Here is a 16666-nt window from a genome sequence, read left to right on the forward strand (position 1 = left end):
ACTTCATCTACAGAAAGCAAATTTAGCTTTTTCATCCATTAAAATACATCTCACAGCTATTTCAGCATATTTACAAAATATACAAAACACGTCTCTATTTAGAGTCCCTGTTATCAGAGCCTTCATGGAAGGGCTAAAACGTATCATGCCACCAAGAACACCACCAGTGCCTTCATGGAATCTCAATATTGTACTCACATGGCTCATGGGTCCACCATTTGAACCCATGCATTCGTGTCAGATTCAATCTCTAAAGTGGAAAGTAGCATTCCTCGTTGCAATCACTTCATTACTAAGAGTTAGTGAAATACAAGCATTCACTATTGAACAACCCTTTATACAAGTACACAAACATAAAGTAGTACTTCGCACGAACCCAAAATTCCTACCTAAAGTCATCTCAGTGGGTCTTCCAGTCTTCTTCCCACAGCCAGACTCAGTAGCAGAAAGAGCACTGCATGCATTAGACATTAAAAGAGCTTTGATGTATTACATTGACAGAACAAAAACAAAATCATTTAGGAAAACTAAACAGTTATTTGTGGCATTCCAAAAACCACATACTGGAAATCCAATCTCAAAACAAGGACTAGCTAGATGGATAGTAAAATGCATCCAAATGTGTTACCTAAATGCCAAAAGACAACTATTAGTAACACCAAAAGCACATTCCACGAGGAAAAAAGGTGCAACAATGGCCTTTTTAGGAAATATACCAATGATAGAGATTTGTAAAGCGGCCACTTGGTCAACACCCCATACATTTACCAAGCATTACTGTGTAGATGTGTTAGCAGCACAACAAGCCACAGTTGGACAGACTGTACTAAGAACACTATTTCAAACTTCAACTCCTACAGACTGACCACCGCTTATGGGAGGAAAACTGCTTTGTAGTCTATGCATAGCATGTGTATCTGCAGCTACACATGCCATCGAACGGAAAATGTCCCTTACCCAGTGTACATCTGTTCGTGGCATGTTCCGCTGCAGATTCACATGCTCCTCCCCGGGAGCCTGTAGCCGTTAAAGTTACAACAAACATTTGTACATATGTATATATATATTTCAATTCCATTTGCATGGACATCTCTTTTCTTTATACTCTATCACTTCTACCTTACCCTCTGCGGGAAAACAATCTAAGATGGAGTCGAAGCCCATGCGCAATAGAGCCGAAGAGGAGGAGTCACTTGATCCTGTGACTCGAAAACACTTCTTCGAAGAAAAACAACTTGTAATACTCCCAGCCCAACACTAGATGGCAGAACCTATGCATAGCATGTGAATCTGCAGCGGAACATGCCACAAACAGATGTACACTGGATAAGTGACATTTTCCATATATATCTTCTCTCGTATGAATTATATTATTTTTTCATGATCGAGTGCACTCTACCATCTCCTATATGTGAAATAGATTGACCAAGTGAAAAAGATTATTTAAGGCATAGATGTCAATATTTGTATCTATATTTTCTGTGGGTGTGTACCTTTATGTAAGGGTGTGGGTGTACAAGAAAAAAAAAAGAGAAAAAATATATGAAAGAGATTGATCAAGTGAAACAGATTATGTAAGGCATAGATGTCAATATTTGTAACTATACATTCTGTGGGTGTGTACTTTTATGTAAGGATGTGGGTGTACAAGAAGAGAAAAGAAAAAGAGGTGTGTACCTTTATGTAAGGGTGTTGCTGTACAAGAAAAGAAAAAGAGGAAAAAAAAGGAGTATGCGCCTTTAAATTGACGTGTTGCACTGCACTGTGGGATGTCCCAGTCGAAGGCTTTTGCCGAAACGCGTAGGCCAGATTTTTAAATTGGTTATTTTTTTATTTTTAATGTGGCACCTCGCACTTTGTAATGATGATGTAAAAAAACCCTGTTAATAGCAAGTCTTTGTGTACCGGATTGTGCCATTTTTCTGGATTTGCCCGAATGTGAAGGTCGTGCCCTGGGACAGGAGTCCTTGGAAATTGATATATTGATATATATATATATATATATATATATATATATATATATATATATATATATATATATATATATATATATATGGAAAATGTCACTTACCCAGTGTACATCTGTTCGTGGCATGAGACGCTGCAGATTCACATGCTGTGCATATCCCGCCATCTAGTGTTGGGCTCGGAGTGTTACAAGTTGTTTTTCTTCGAAGAAGTATTTTCGATTCACGAGATCGAGGGACTCCTCCCCTTTCGGCTCCATTGCGCAAGGGCGTCGACTCCATCTTAGATTGTTTTCCCCGCAGAGGGTGAGGTAGGAGTTGTGTATATAGTAATAGTGCCCATGCAGTGGAGTAAGTATGTATGTACATAATGTGTCTAAAAGTAATATATATATTTACAAATTTACAAATGTACAAGTTTTATTTTTATCAACTTACAACGGCTACAGGCTCCCGGGGAGGTGGGAGGGCGCATGTGAATTTGCAGCGTCTCATGCCACGAACAGATGTACACTGGGTAAGTGACATTTTCCGTTCCATGGCATGTGTAGCTGCAGATACACATGCTGGCATAGACTAGTAAGCAGTTATCTCCCCAAAAGCTGTGGTTTAACCTGTAGGATTTGAAGTTGTTTGAAATAATGTTCGTAATACTGCCTGTCCTACTGTGGCTTGTTGTGTTGTTAACACATCCACACAGTAATGTTTAGTGAATGTATGAGGCGTAGACTATGTGGCTGCCTTACAGATTTCTGTCATTGGTATATTTCCTAGAAAGGCCATGGTGGCGCCTTTCTTTCTAGTGGAGTGTGCCTTTGGTGTAATAGGCAGTTCTCTCTTTGCTTTAAGATAACAGTTTGAATACACTTAACTATCCATCTGGCAATTCCTTGTTTGGATATTGGATTGCCTGTATGAGGTTTTTGAAAAGCTACAAACAATTGTTTTGTTTTGCGAAATTGTTTGGTTCTATCAATGTAATACATTAGTGCTCTTTTTATATCGAATGTATGTAATGCTCTTTCAGCTACAGAGTCTGGTTGTGGAAAAAATACTGGGAGTTCCACTGTTTGATTTAAGTGGAACGGTGATATAACCTTTGGTAAAAATTTGGGATTTGTGCGTAGAACCACTTTATGTTTGTGTATTTGTATAAAGGATTCTTGTATGGTAAATGCTTGTATTTCACTTACTCTTCTAAGAGATGTGATAGCTATTAGGAAGGCTACTTTCCATGTTAAGTATTGCATCTCACAGGAGTGCATGGGTTCAAATGGTGGACCCATGAGTCGTGTTAATACAATATTAAGGTTCCACGAAGGAACTGGTGGTGTTCTTGGGGTAATGATTCTTTTTAGACCCTCCATAAATGCTTTTATGACTGGGATTCTAAAGAGTGATGTTGAATGTGTAATTTGCAGGTAGGCAGAAATTGCTGTGAGATGTATTTTAATGGAAGAAAAAGCTAGCTTAGACTTTTGTAAGTGTAGCAAGTAGCTTGCAGTGTTTTTTGTGGACACGTGTAATGGTTGAATTTGATTATTATGACAGTAATAAACAAATCGTTTCCATTTATTTTCGTAACAATGTCTTGTAGTAGGTTTCCTAGCCTGTTTAATGACCTCCATACATTCTTGTGTAAGGTCTAGATGTCCAAACACTTAAGACTTCAGGAGCCAGATCGCTAGATTGAGCGATGCTGGATTCGGGTGTCTGATCTGTTGTTTGTGTTGAGTTAACAGATCTGGTCTGTTTGGTAGCTTGAAATGAGGTACTACTGACAGGTCTAGTAGTGTTGTGTACCATGGTTGGCGTGCCCAAGTTGGTGCTACTAGTATTAGTTTGAGTTTGTTTTGACTCAATTTGTTTACTAGATACGGAAGGAGTGGGAGAGGGGGAAAAGCGTAAGCAAATATCCCTGACCAACTCATCCATAACGCATTGCCCTTGGAGTGAGGGTGTGGGTATCTGGATGCGAAGTTTTGGCATTTTGCGTTTTCTTTTGTTGCGAATAGGTCTATTTGCGGTGTTCCCCAGTTTTGGAAGTAAGTTTGCAGTATCTGGGGATGAAGTTCCCATTCGTGGGTCTGTTGGTGATCTCGACTGAGATTGTCTGCTAACTGGTTTTGAATTCCTGGTATGTACTGCGCTATTAGGCGAATGTGATTGTGAATCGCCCAATGCCAAATCTTTTGTGGTAAGAGACACAGCTGTGATGAGTGTGTCCCTCCCTGTTTGTTTAGGTAATACATTGTTGTCATGTTGTCTGTTTTGACACAAATATGTTTGTGGGCTATCAACGGTTGAAATGCTTTCAATGCTGGAAACACTGCTAGTAGTTCTAGTTGATTTATATGAAGTTGCTTTTGTTGAACGTCCCATTGTCCCTGTATACTGTGCTGTTTGAGGTGTGCTCCCCACCCTACCATGGAAGCATCTGTTGTGATCACTTTTTGAGGCACTGGGTCTTGAAATGGCCGCCCTTGGTTTAAATTTATAGGATTCCACCATTGAAGCGAGGTGTGTGTTTGGCGGTCTATCAACACTAGATCTTGAAGTTGACCCAGTGCTTGTGTCCATTGTGTCGCTAGGCACTGCTGTAAGAGCCGCATGTGTAATCTTGCGTTTGGGACAATGGCTATGCATGAAGACATCATGCCTAGACGTTTCATCACTAACCTTACTTGATACTGTTGGTTTGGGTGCATGCTTTGTATTACGTTTTGGAATGCTTGTCCCTTTGTGGACTTGGAGTGGCAATCCCTTTTTTTGTGTTGATTGTTGCTCCTAAGTATTGTTGTATTTGACACGGTTGTAAGTGTGATTTTAGGTAGTTTATTGAGAACCCTAGTTTGTGAAGGGTTTCTATGACGTATTTTGTGTGTTGAAGACACTGTTTCTGAGTGCTGGTTTTTATTAACCTATCGTCTAGATACGGGAATACGTGTATGTGCTGTCTTCTGATATGTGCGGCTACTACTGCAAGGCATTTTGTAAATACCCTTGGTGCTGTTGTTATCCCGAATGGTAACACTTTGAATTGGTAATGTACTTCTTGGATTACAAACCTTAAGTATTTCCTGTGTGAAGGATGTATGGGTATATGGAAGTAAGCATCCTTGAGGTCTAATGTTGACATGTAGTCTTGTTGTTTGAGCAAGGGAATCACGTCTTGAAGTGTTACCATGTGAAAGTGATCTGATCTGATGTAAAGATTTAGTGCTCTGAGATCTAAGATGGGTCCCAGTGTTTTGTCCTTTTTTGGTATTAGAAAATACAGGGAATAAACACCTGTTCCTTTCTGATGGTTGGGCACTAGTTCTATTGCCTCTTTCTGTAACAACGCTTGGACTTCTAGTTGTAACAGATCCAAGTGCTGTTTGGACATGTTGTGTGCTTTTGGAGGCACATTTGGTGGTAATTGTAGGAATTCCATGCAATAACCATGTTGGATAATGTCTAGGACCCATGAGTCTGTAGTTATTTCTTCCCAATTTTTTTAATAATCTGTGAGTCTCTTGCCACTGGTGTTATGTGTTGGGGATTTGTGACATTGAAGTCACTGTTTATTTTATGGGGTTTTTGGGCCTTGGAATTTCCCTCTTGTTTTAGGGAACTGTCCACCTCTATACTGTCCCCGAAAGCCTCCTCTTTGGTACTGGCCCTGGTATGTGGGTCTGGCCTGTGAGGTTGAAGGTTCTGTGCTTTGGGCTCGAAACTCTCCTCTAAAGTGTGGCTTCCTAAATGTGCCTCTGCCCTGTGGGGAGTAGAGCGTGCCCATGGCTTTGGCCGTGTCCGTGTCCTTCTTTAGCTTCTCTATAGCTGTATCCACCTCCGGTCCAAACAACTGTTGTCTATTAAAGGGCATATTAAGCACGGCCTGCTGGATCTCTGGCTTAAATCCGGAGGTGCGTAGCCATGCATGTCTCTGAATAGTGACCGCTGTGTTTACAGTTCTGGCGGCTGTGTCCGCTGCGTCCATAGCCGAACGTATCTGATTATTGGAGATACTTTGGCCCTCATCTACCACTTGCTGTGCACGCTTTTGGAACTCCTTGGGAAGATGTTCAATAAAATGCTGCATTTCATCCCAATGAGCCCTGTCATATCTTGCCAATAAAGCCTGTGAATTGGCAATGCGCCATTGATTGGCTGCCTGTGCTGCAACCCTTTTCCCCGCGGCATCAAACTTTCAACTTTCTTTGTCGGGAGGTGGTGCATCCCCAGAAGTCTGTGAGTTTGCCCTTTTGCGGGCTGTGCCTACTACCACTGAGTCAGGTGTTAGTTGTTGCGTGATGTACACAGGGTCCGTAGGGGGAGGCTTGTACTTCTTTTCCACCCTAGGTGTAATGGCCCTGCATTTTACGAGGTCTTGAAACACTTGTTTTGCGTGTTTTAACATCCCTGGTAACATCGGCAGACTCTGGTACTGGCTGTGTGTTGATGACAAAGTATTAAATAAAAAGTCATCCTCAATAGGTTCAGCATGCAGTGCTACATTGTGAAAAGTAGCTGCTTTGGACACCACCTGCATGTAAGCAGTACTGTCTTCTGGTGGTGACGGTCTTGCCGGGTAGCAATCCGGACTATTGTCAGATACTGGTGCATCATATAGATCCCATGCATCTGGGTCATCCTGGCTCATCCCTGTGTGCGTTGGAGATTGCATCATTGGGGGTGTTGCAATTGGTGACAGTTGCGGTGAGTGCTGTGGCGATGGTTGTGGCGAAAAACGTGGTGGAGTTTTTTCTTTAGCCACTTTTGCTTTTGGCTGTTTATCCGTTTCTTGGAAAGCAAGTTTCCTTTTCATTTTAATAGGGGGAAGAGTTCTTATTTTCCCTGTGTCTTTTTTAATATGGAGCCTTATTTGTGTATAGTCTGGTTCTCCCAGCTCCAATTCTTGTCCAAATTTATGACCTTGTAGTTGAGATGAAAGGCCTTGTTGTTTGGAGTATGAGCTCTGTTTCGGCTCCGAGGCTGGGTGTTTCGGCACCAAAACTTTTTCCGCAGTCTTTTTTGGCTCCGAAGCCACCTTTTTTGGTTTCGGGGTGCCGATCTCTCGGTGCCGACTTTGGTCGGAGCCGGTATCTCGTGTCGAGTTTGGTCGGAGCCTGAATCTCGGTGCCAAGTATGGTCTGTGCCGGTATCTCGACCGGAGTCGGATGTCTTCGACACGTGTGTGCCCTTTTTCAGTGCCGATGGTTGGTCACCGTGTTTACAGGTTAAGCCATGGCCTGCCGGCGGTGGCGTCCCCTGGGCTTTAATTATTTTGGTGTGAGTCTTGGCCGGGGCAGTTTTACTCACGGTTTTTGCCGGCTGCTCACTTTCGGCCTTCTCCGAGTCTGGAATGGAGAAAGTCTCCTCTTCTTCGACGTTGTGATGTCCTGACGGCGTCGACGCCATTTGAAGCCTTCGAGCTCTCCGGTCCCGTAGCGTCTTTTTTGACCGAAATGCCCGCCAGGCTTCCAGGTATCCTCTTTGTGTTCGGGTGACAAACACAAATTACAGACCAAATGTTGGTCTGTGTAAGGATACTTATTGTGGCATTCGGGGCAGAAGCGGAATGGGGTCCGTTCCATGAGCCTTGAAGACGCACGCGGTCTGGCCGATCAGGCCCCGCCGGGGAATGGAAGCCCCGAAGGGCTACCGGAGCTCTTCTTTTATTCGGTGTCGATCTGCTATAACTAACCCGATACCGAACGCAAACAATACCGTCGAGTTTTCTGAGATTTAACTAACTTTCCGAACCGAAACACGGCGCGAAGAGGAACACGTCCGAACCCGATGGCGGAAAGAAAACAATCTAAGATGGAGTCGACGCCCATGCGCAATGGAGCCAAAAGGGGAGGAGTCCCTCGATCTCGTGACTCGAAAAGACTTCTTCGAAGAAAAACAACTTGTAACACTCCGAGCCCAACACTAGATGGCGGGATATGCACAGCATGTGTATCTGCAGCTACACATGCCATCGAACATATATATATATATATATATATATATATATATATATATATATATATATAACATGGGCCTCCCATGCCAAACACCACAAACTGCTACGTCAAGCAGAAAGAAAAGGAACACTTCTGAAGTTTGACGCAGTACATTTAATATGTGCCAAACCTACAGCGGAACCAACAACTCGGCCTTGCTAAAAGTGGATGCAATATTAGAAAAAAAAACTCTTCTTAAGTTAACAATGTGATAAACATTGAAGATGGGCCAACAAAATCTGTGTCTCTTTTCTGAGTCACACATGTGTTCTGGATTTCCAGTCCTGGATTCCTCCATACAGAGGGAGGCAAAACACCAGGTTGTCATAAATACATAAACTGGAAAATAATATGTTTGCTCAATTCTATTTCCCTCTACTGGCTCATCATTGGAGAAATGTGTTTGAGTCTTGTAGAAAGCCAAAAAGAAATGTTGTAATTTTACACCTGTTAAGCACTTCAGTGGTCCATATTAAATCAATTGTGTGTTTTATTTTCAATTAGGGCGAGGTACATTAATGATATAATTGAGTTTTACAGTACATAACTAGGCATTGTTTGCTTTTCACAGGGTTTCGAGCAGTATGTTTTACCTTGCACACCAGAGATCTACTGAGTGCAGTTCTGGATATTCTCAACTCTTGCAGTCTACCCACAGAACACATGAAAGACTTCAGTGGTAAGGTGGACTCACAGCCTCACAAGAGAGCACAGAATGCATTCTACAGGCCCATTAAATGGGACAAGACATACTATTCGTTCACTGGATTCAAGGACCCTGAGGAAGAACTGGAGCAAGCCCAGAAGATGGAAACTACTTTAAGGTATGAAGTGGATTTTTGTCAATGTAATCTTTGATGATGTATCTGAACATATGTCATTTCTGATCAGTATGTAAAATGTACATTCTGGTCAGTAAAACTAGTGGAAACATTTGAAAAATATGTCACTAAATAAGCTAGCAAACTAATAAGCTAATAGTATTGTATGTTGTTAGTGCTTACAAGCAGGAGAGATTCTGTATGTAGCACATCAAAATAAATCAGTTCACAGACTCTGCCTACGTGGAGGATTATTTTCTCATGGATAGATTATTCCACATTGTGATGCTTCCATCCAAGCGTATCAAGCATGTAAATGTTGGATCCATGCCTTATCTTTTTGTGGTTCCCAACAATATGGAACTCTCCCACAAAGAGCTAGAATTCTTATGCAGAGTGTGAATCCTGCCTTTTAAGATAGGCCTGTTTTAAAGAAGAGTAATAGTAAACTCCCTCAAACAGTGGCACGCTTTACTTGTTACTCTCCAATAAAACTATGACGAATGGCCAGGGATACAAGTTAACTCCCCCCAAACAGTGACATGCTCTACTTGTTACTCTCCAATAACCCTTGACAAATGGTTGAAGATACACATGAACTTTTGGGAGGTCAAGACATCATAAGGACTTTCAAAGTCGAAAAGGCCCCCCTAACATCAAGGAAAATATTGCTCACTTGAAGGGCTCTTTGGAGAAAAATGGGACATAGGGAAAGACCTCTACACTGCACACCATGTGGTGCTCAGTACTTTGACATGCTAAACTTAAATGTCAACATAATGAGCCTCTCTCCTTAGCACCTAAGGAAAATTATGTACAAACACCTTAACAAATATGGAGTGCTGAGTTCTGTGTTTCTGGAGGACCATGCTACATCCTTATCAGCTATGATTCAGCATCTCAAGATATTCATGACTCCAAATGGCTGAAACACCCTGAGGAGGGTACTGATTGGGGAAAAACACAAAGCTAGCCAGATGTAATGTGCTTTACATGCAGCAGCATAAAGAATGTTGAAGCTTAATGATGTGTGGGGGTGTGGCTTGCTGTCGCGGGAAAATGGCCGCACATTAGAATGGCTCTCTAACTGCCAGCCGATATCCCCTTCCATCTGCCCAAAATCCTTCTTGCCAGCACCTATTCAGTGCCCTGCGGTTGACTTGGAATCCTGGAACCCACCCAACCCCACTCCCCCCTTGAGCGCGGGGGTGATTCCTACACTCCTGGAGATAGCTGAACGAGTGGGCCCAAAGGCACTGATCCTGACAAGATGGCAGCTGGGGCCCAGGGAGACCTCAGAGAGGAGTGGCGACACAGGACTAGCCTGTCCCCGGCAGAGGATCCTGTGAGATCAGACTAGTGAGAAACCAGTTCCCAGCAATGGCAAGAGTAAAGAACGACTACCTGCGTCTGCAGAGGCTCTGCTGCCAGCAACAACTGATCCATCTGGCGGGCCCAGGGCTGTGCTGCAGGGCCTGCCTCGCCAGCTGCGAACACACACTGCAGTCTCCACCGATGCCCTGGCCTAGACCTGATATTGCGCTCGAAGGTGAGAGTTTAGGAGTGGTGGCTCTGGCATTTGGGACTTGAGCCCCACGGCAGCCCTGGGAGATCAGAGTCAGGAAGACACACCGCTACTGAAGCCTGCCTGCTCTGGAGGGCCAGAGACAGCGAGACGGGGGGAGGGTGGCTAGGAGTCGAGGCGCACACACCTGCCACCCCCTTTAGTGGGGGGGATGGATTGCACTCTCCACCTCATCCTTCGGTCTTAGACTTAGCTATTGGGGGCCACCCCTGAGGGACTGAGGAGCACCCAGCTTGGGGGGCTGCACAGGGGATGGCCTGACTCAAACCCGACTAGCGGTGGGCTACCAGTCCTTGCTTTAAATTCTCATTGACACCACTGGAGGCGCTCTGGAGCATTCCCCTCTTTGTTCAACACACTGCAGCTGCCAACTGTTAGGTTGAGGAGCGGCCCCCTGTTCTCTGGGGTGATCGATTCCTTCCCTCCTGAACTGTGACTCCCTCGCCGGGGTGACGTGGATCGTATAGGGGTGCAGGCGGACAGAAGGAGTTGTCAGCATGCATGGTTCGTAATTGAGGGGATGCAGCAAGGCCCTATGATGGATACACTCCTTCCTGTCAGGCAGAACAGAGAAAGTCAGGCTCCCGCCACACCGGTCTGAACCCACTGATATCAGCTGTGGAGTACCCCAAGGGCCATCACGGAGCCACATGCTGTTCAACATCTATATAATCCCACTTACCTCCATTGTCAGGAACTACGGTATGGATATCATCTCCTATGCCGATGACACCCAGCTGATCATCTCCCTGATTGAGAACCCTTCAACACCCCAGAAGAACTTCAGGGACGGGATGGAATCAGTTGCCACCTGGATGAGAAAGAGCTGACTTAAGCTGAACTCCGACAAAACAGAGATCCTCATCCTGGGGCTGTCCTCATCAGCCTGGGACGACACCTGGTGGCCATCAAAACTCAGCAGGCCCTCCACCGCTACTGACGGTGCACAAAACCTCTGCATCACCCTCGACTCAATGCTGACCATGACCAGACAGGTCAACTCTGTTGCCTCCACCTGCTTCCACATACTCTGACTCCTACGGATGATCTTCAGATGGATGCCAACCAACTGCCAGAAAATCATGAGACACGCCCTAATCACGAGCAGATGTGACTACGGCAGCGCCCTCTATGTCGGAACCTCCAAGAAGAACCTGAACAAGGTGCAACAAATTCAGAACGCTGCTGCAAGACTCGTCTTAAACATCCCCCACCGAGAACATACACAGAACACCTGAAAAACCTGCACTGGCTCACTGTGGAGAAGAGGATCAACTTCAGACTCCTCGTACACGCCTACAGAGCCCTCCACAACAGCGGACCCAGGTACCTCAACCACTGCATCACCTGGTACTCCCCTTCCAGACCTCTCCGCTCATCCCAGCAGTCACTCGCCAACATACCCCAACGTAAAGAAGTCCTTGGCTAGAGGAAGATCTTTCTCATACTTGGCAGCAAAAGGTTGGGACACCTTACCTCCTCACCTCAGACAGTCGCCATCGCTGCCTCAGTTCAGGAAGGACCTTAAGACCTGGCTCTTCAACTGGTGTCTGAGGAAACATCTCTCAGCACCTTGAGACCCTATGGGTGAGTAGTGCGATCTAAAATTATATGATTGATTGATTGATTTCCCAAAGCAAACAACTTAGATAAGTATACAGTCTGGCTAGCAACGTCTGAAAGGGCGACAGGAGGGTCGGGTGATGGGGAAGGCCTGTCTGACAACCAGGCGCCTACTGAGCCTTCTCTCTGAGAAATAATATCAGCGATCCAGGATTTGAAGAGAACCCTTGAGCCCAAAGTAGACACAGTTACAATAGACATTAACCTATGGCAGGCGGACTGTTGCAATCTCCCAAAGAATCGCAATATCAGAAACTCAGATCAATGGCCTGCAATCCACGACTAAGAGACTCGAGGATCAGGTTTGGGCCCTAACAAAGCAAAATACCGACATTACTGCAAAGCTGGCAGACCAGGAGGGAAGTTCTTGCAGCAATAACATTCAAGTGGTGTGGTTTCCCGAAGGGTCCCAGCATTGATCTTTTCCTGGAAGATCTTATCTTAAACTCCCTCTGCCCAAAAAACCTTTACAAACTCTTCTCTATTGAGAGAGCACACAGAGCACCAGGACCCCGAATGCGCCCCTGTGGGTGAACATCACCAGGGTATTTAACTATAGGGACCGTGATGCGATCCTGTAAGCAGCACCAACCCATGGTGACCTTTGATTCGAAAATGCTGTAATTCGCTTTTTTCCTGACTTTACATTAAAAGTAAAAAAGCAGCGCCGAAATGATTAGGTTAAAAAGGCCCTGAGGGCCAAAGAGTTGAAGGTCATGATGATTTACCCATACAAATTGTGAGTAATTGCGGAAGGCAAAGCATGGCATTTCAACACGCCTGAGGAGGTATGGGACTGACTGAAGGGCTGGCATATTGGGGGCTGGAAGAGCTCTCTGGTCCAGGCTGACACACTTCCGTGGGCTGAACCTACACATCGTGGGTGGCCCTGGCTTTTTGGAGGTGACACAACATGGTTCTCCCCAGATGAACCCTTGAGGTGCAGCCCACATGTTTTGTATTTCAACTCTGTTGGCTCTGGCCGTCAGCCCTGATGGCAGTTCTTCCCAGTTGGAGGAGTGGGGGTGCATCTGAGGTCCCAAACCGAGAGAACTCTTCATTGTCTTTGCGACTTGCCTGCAAACCTCTCATTTGATATAGTAGTGACCTGTGACAGTGGGCGTGGGGAGTTGGGGGAGGGGTGGGTTATACACATTATAACATTCATTGGTATTTGGCAACAGTGGGGTTGTGCATCTGATTTGACAAGTCAGGGGATGTGATTTCATTATCCATTATCCTGCGGTATGTCCATATGGTGGCATGACCAACCCACAGATGTTGATGTTTCCTGGGCGACAGGCTCGCTGCAAGTTGTTGGGGGGGTGTTGTTCTAAACCCACAGTGCGGGGCAGCAGGGTGGGGGGAGTTTCTTAATTGGGGACAGCCGTTTTGTCTTGGTTTTATGTTTGGTTGTTCTTCGCTTTGCTTGAGTACTGACTCATTAGGTTCAGTTCTAGTGCAGAGGGTCTGCAGAGAATTGCTACGAAGACAATGGCCTTTTTCTGCTCCCTGAATCCTATGGTGACTTTTTATTTCCATAATCAAACCATATGGACGTGGAATGTGAACGGACAGAAGAACAAAGCAAAGCGTACACTAGCCCTTCAATAATTGCGTAAACATACCCCTGACCTTGTACTGCTCCATGAGACACACCTGCATTGTACTAATTATAAGATACTAGACCGATTTCGTTACACCTTGCTTGCCCATGCAGGATATACAACTGACTTGATGGGGACTGGTATACCCATTAGGAAATCGGTTTCGCTACTCCCCCACCACATCATACATGGCCCCCTTGGTAGATATGTGGTATTGTCAGCCAATTGGGAGGGCACTTTCCTTAATATCTGCTCTCTATATATCCCGCCGTGACTAAATGCACAAACCCGCTCCAACATAGGCTCGCTTTTCCTGGACCCGCCCCCTGGAGTGCTCATTCTGGGGTGTGACACAAATGCATAAGATAGGGCGGGAGCAGCCTCGGGCGGTGTGGGAGGCCCTTTCTGCCCCTTTGTAGAAGCCATGGGCTTGGGTGATCTTTGGTGCATTCACAACCTGCATATGAGACAGTACACCTATTACTTGCCACCCCATGGCTGCTTCTCTCTGGTTGACCATGTTCTTACCCAACATGCTCATGCAGACATTTTCCAGGCAGCAGTGCTATGACCAAAAGGTATTTCCGATCACTCTCCAGTTCAGGTACAGCTGCGAGGCCCAATCCGCCATTTTACGCTGGCCCCCAGATTGGACTCTTGGCACCTGCGAGATAAGCAAATCAGGGACAAGTTACATACTGGAGTGGACACTTACTTTAAAGAGAACAAAGGTACTGTTACATTGCCTTGTACTCTTTGGGAGGCTTTTAAGACTGTCATTAGAAGGCAAGCCCAGGCCTTGTTGGGAGGAAAAAAGAAAGAAACAATGCAGAAGTATACAGATATAGAAACAGATATCACAAATATATAGGACAGGATAGCAAGGGAGGGCACAGAGTCACTCCGCACCTCCTGTGCCTCTGACAGTGTGATCTACGAGCCCAGATGGAAGACTAACCGCGTAGTTATACCTTAGTACCACAACGCCAGCTATATGATGTAGTCGATAAGGCTAATAAACTACTGGCATAGCTGTAGGAGAGAGAAAGCGAGAACGTTCGTGGATATTAGAAGTAACTGATGACAACCGCAGGCTCCACAGTAGTAGTAATGACATAGTAGAGGCCATTCTGGCCTACTATGAGGGCATTTACACATCCACAGCGACTATGACAAAAGGGGACTGTGCAAAGCTCCTAAGAGGTATCAGTCTCCCGACTTTAATTGAGATACTCTGGAGGAAGATTTTATGGTATCTGAAATAGCACTAGCCAAACGTGACCTCCAGTCAGGGAATGCGATGAAGCCTAACGGCCTACCTATCGAACTGTACAAGATAATGGCAGACAGTATAGCTCTACATATGCTAGAAATGCTCCAGGTGGCACGGGAGAGAGGCCCCCTGCTGGACGATCAAAGATTGGCCATGATAGTAGTTAAACATAAGGAGGGTAAACCACCTACAGACTGCAGGTCCTACAGACTGATTTCCCTACTAAACATAGAAGCTAAAGTCCTGGCAAAGGCTCTCATGCGTAGACTGAGAATATTTACTACATCAGTAATACATCCAGTTCCGTTGGGTTTTATTTCACATAGTAGTACACGCCTGAATCTGTCTCTAAAATGTCCCTCCTACACTTAATCTATATATTTCAGAATACACCTTACAGAACTCCACCAGAATTTTTCGGGCGAATAGACAGTGCGATTTGCCTTTTGCTATGGGATGGGGGCACTCCACATGTTGCCCTATGCAAACTCCAGCAGGGGGTGTCTGACGGTGGGCTGGTGGTCCCAGACACCCTAAAATACAATGGGCCTCGCAGTTGATGGTGGTGAATGACTGTGTCTACAGTGACAGTGAAGAGCTGGTATACCGAAAAGACTAAGCTGTGATGGGGGAGGAGGGCTATGTGACTGCACTATACCACCAGGATATAGGGAATAGCGATTCTGAAGATGAGCAGAAGTGAAGGTACTCCTACTGTGACCTCCTTTGAGTGATCCGTACGCCATGTTTCAGACCGTAAAAGAGCCAGTTCGGCCTATGCTATGTTCCTAATGGTCATAAATCATTGCTTCCATTGTAGTATGCTGATATGATTCTCTGTCATTGCTTTTTGCTTCAACTGTACAGCGAGTACTGTTCTAATAAAAAGAGTGCCAAAAAATAGAAAGTTTAATGATGATAACAAGTATCAAAGAATCCCTTATCGTGAGAACAGATGGTCTTGATTGTGTCCCGTCATTGACATCTAATCATACAATTCTGGACTTGTGGTTCTAAGTAAAGCTCATTCCATCTGTGAATGTTAAAAAAATATATATAGTTGCAGTCATGCTCAACTTAGCAAGTCATTCAATACAATGTAAGGCACCAAGCATTCATTGATCACAGGAGTATAGTCTTGGAGATCACAAGAGTTTGGGTTAACCCAGATCCATATCGGACCTCCCCCAGGATATAGCAACATCAATCACTAATTTTGTGACATATACAAGGGGAAATGTTTCACTATGAAATTGCTTTTTTGCTGCTACTTTGCAGAAGTGAACATTAAATAGCAGATCATAAGCAAGCCAAAACAACTTCCTGCCTCAGGCTGTGCATTCTGTACCACTCTAGCTTGCAGTTTGTGTGAGGTTGTCTGCCAGCCTCAGCACTGGCTTCTCACCCTCCTGAGCACTTGCTTCTTTGGCCTCATCTTGTCGCCAGTTACCTGGCTGATATCAGCCCCAGCTAAAGAGGAGTACTGAGACCATGAACAGGCCAAGCAAGACCAACTTCAGCTAGCCTGAGCATACCCATCAATGAGCTGGAGCCAACTGGTGCCAAAATTCATAGAACTGAAGGCTCCCAGGTGGGTCCTTGCTCATTGTGTCGAATGGTGGGCACACTGTCAAGAAAACTCTGACAGAGCAGCTGTGGCCCAGTCCTGGACTCCAGCCCATGGCTTCTCTCACTTCCTTCTTTTGCGAAAGCTTGAAGCACTAATAGCAAGAGAGGGCTTATAGACTTGAGACCCCTTCTCCGAAGCCTCCGGGGCTTCTCTCCTTCCTGTAGCTG

The 16666-nt window shown here is 45.1% G+C and overlaps 1 protein-coding gene across 4 annotated transcripts in view; it reads left to right on the plus strand.

The window, feature by feature from the left end:
• TCAIM (T cell activation inhibitor, mitochondrial) overlaps positions 1 to 16666 on the plus strand; it is a 277740-nt gene that overhangs the window by 109670 nt on the left and 151404 nt on the right. For all 4 annotated transcript variants that reach the window (XM_069211978.1, XM_069211980.1, XM_069211981.1 and 1 more), the window contains exon 6: positions 8532 to 8784. In XM_069211978.1, the coding sequence (XP_069068079.1) occupies positions 8532 to 8784 (253 nt within the window). The remainder of the gene's footprint in view (positions 1 to 8531; positions 8785 to 16666) is intronic.

Source organism: Pleurodeles waltl, chromosome 10 (assembly GCF_031143425.1).
Source record: "Pleurodeles waltl isolate 20211129_DDA chromosome 10, aPleWal1.hap1.20221129, whole genome shotgun sequence".
Taxonomy (NCBI): Eukaryota; Metazoa; Chordata; class Amphibia; order Caudata; family Salamandridae; genus Pleurodeles; species Pleurodeles waltl.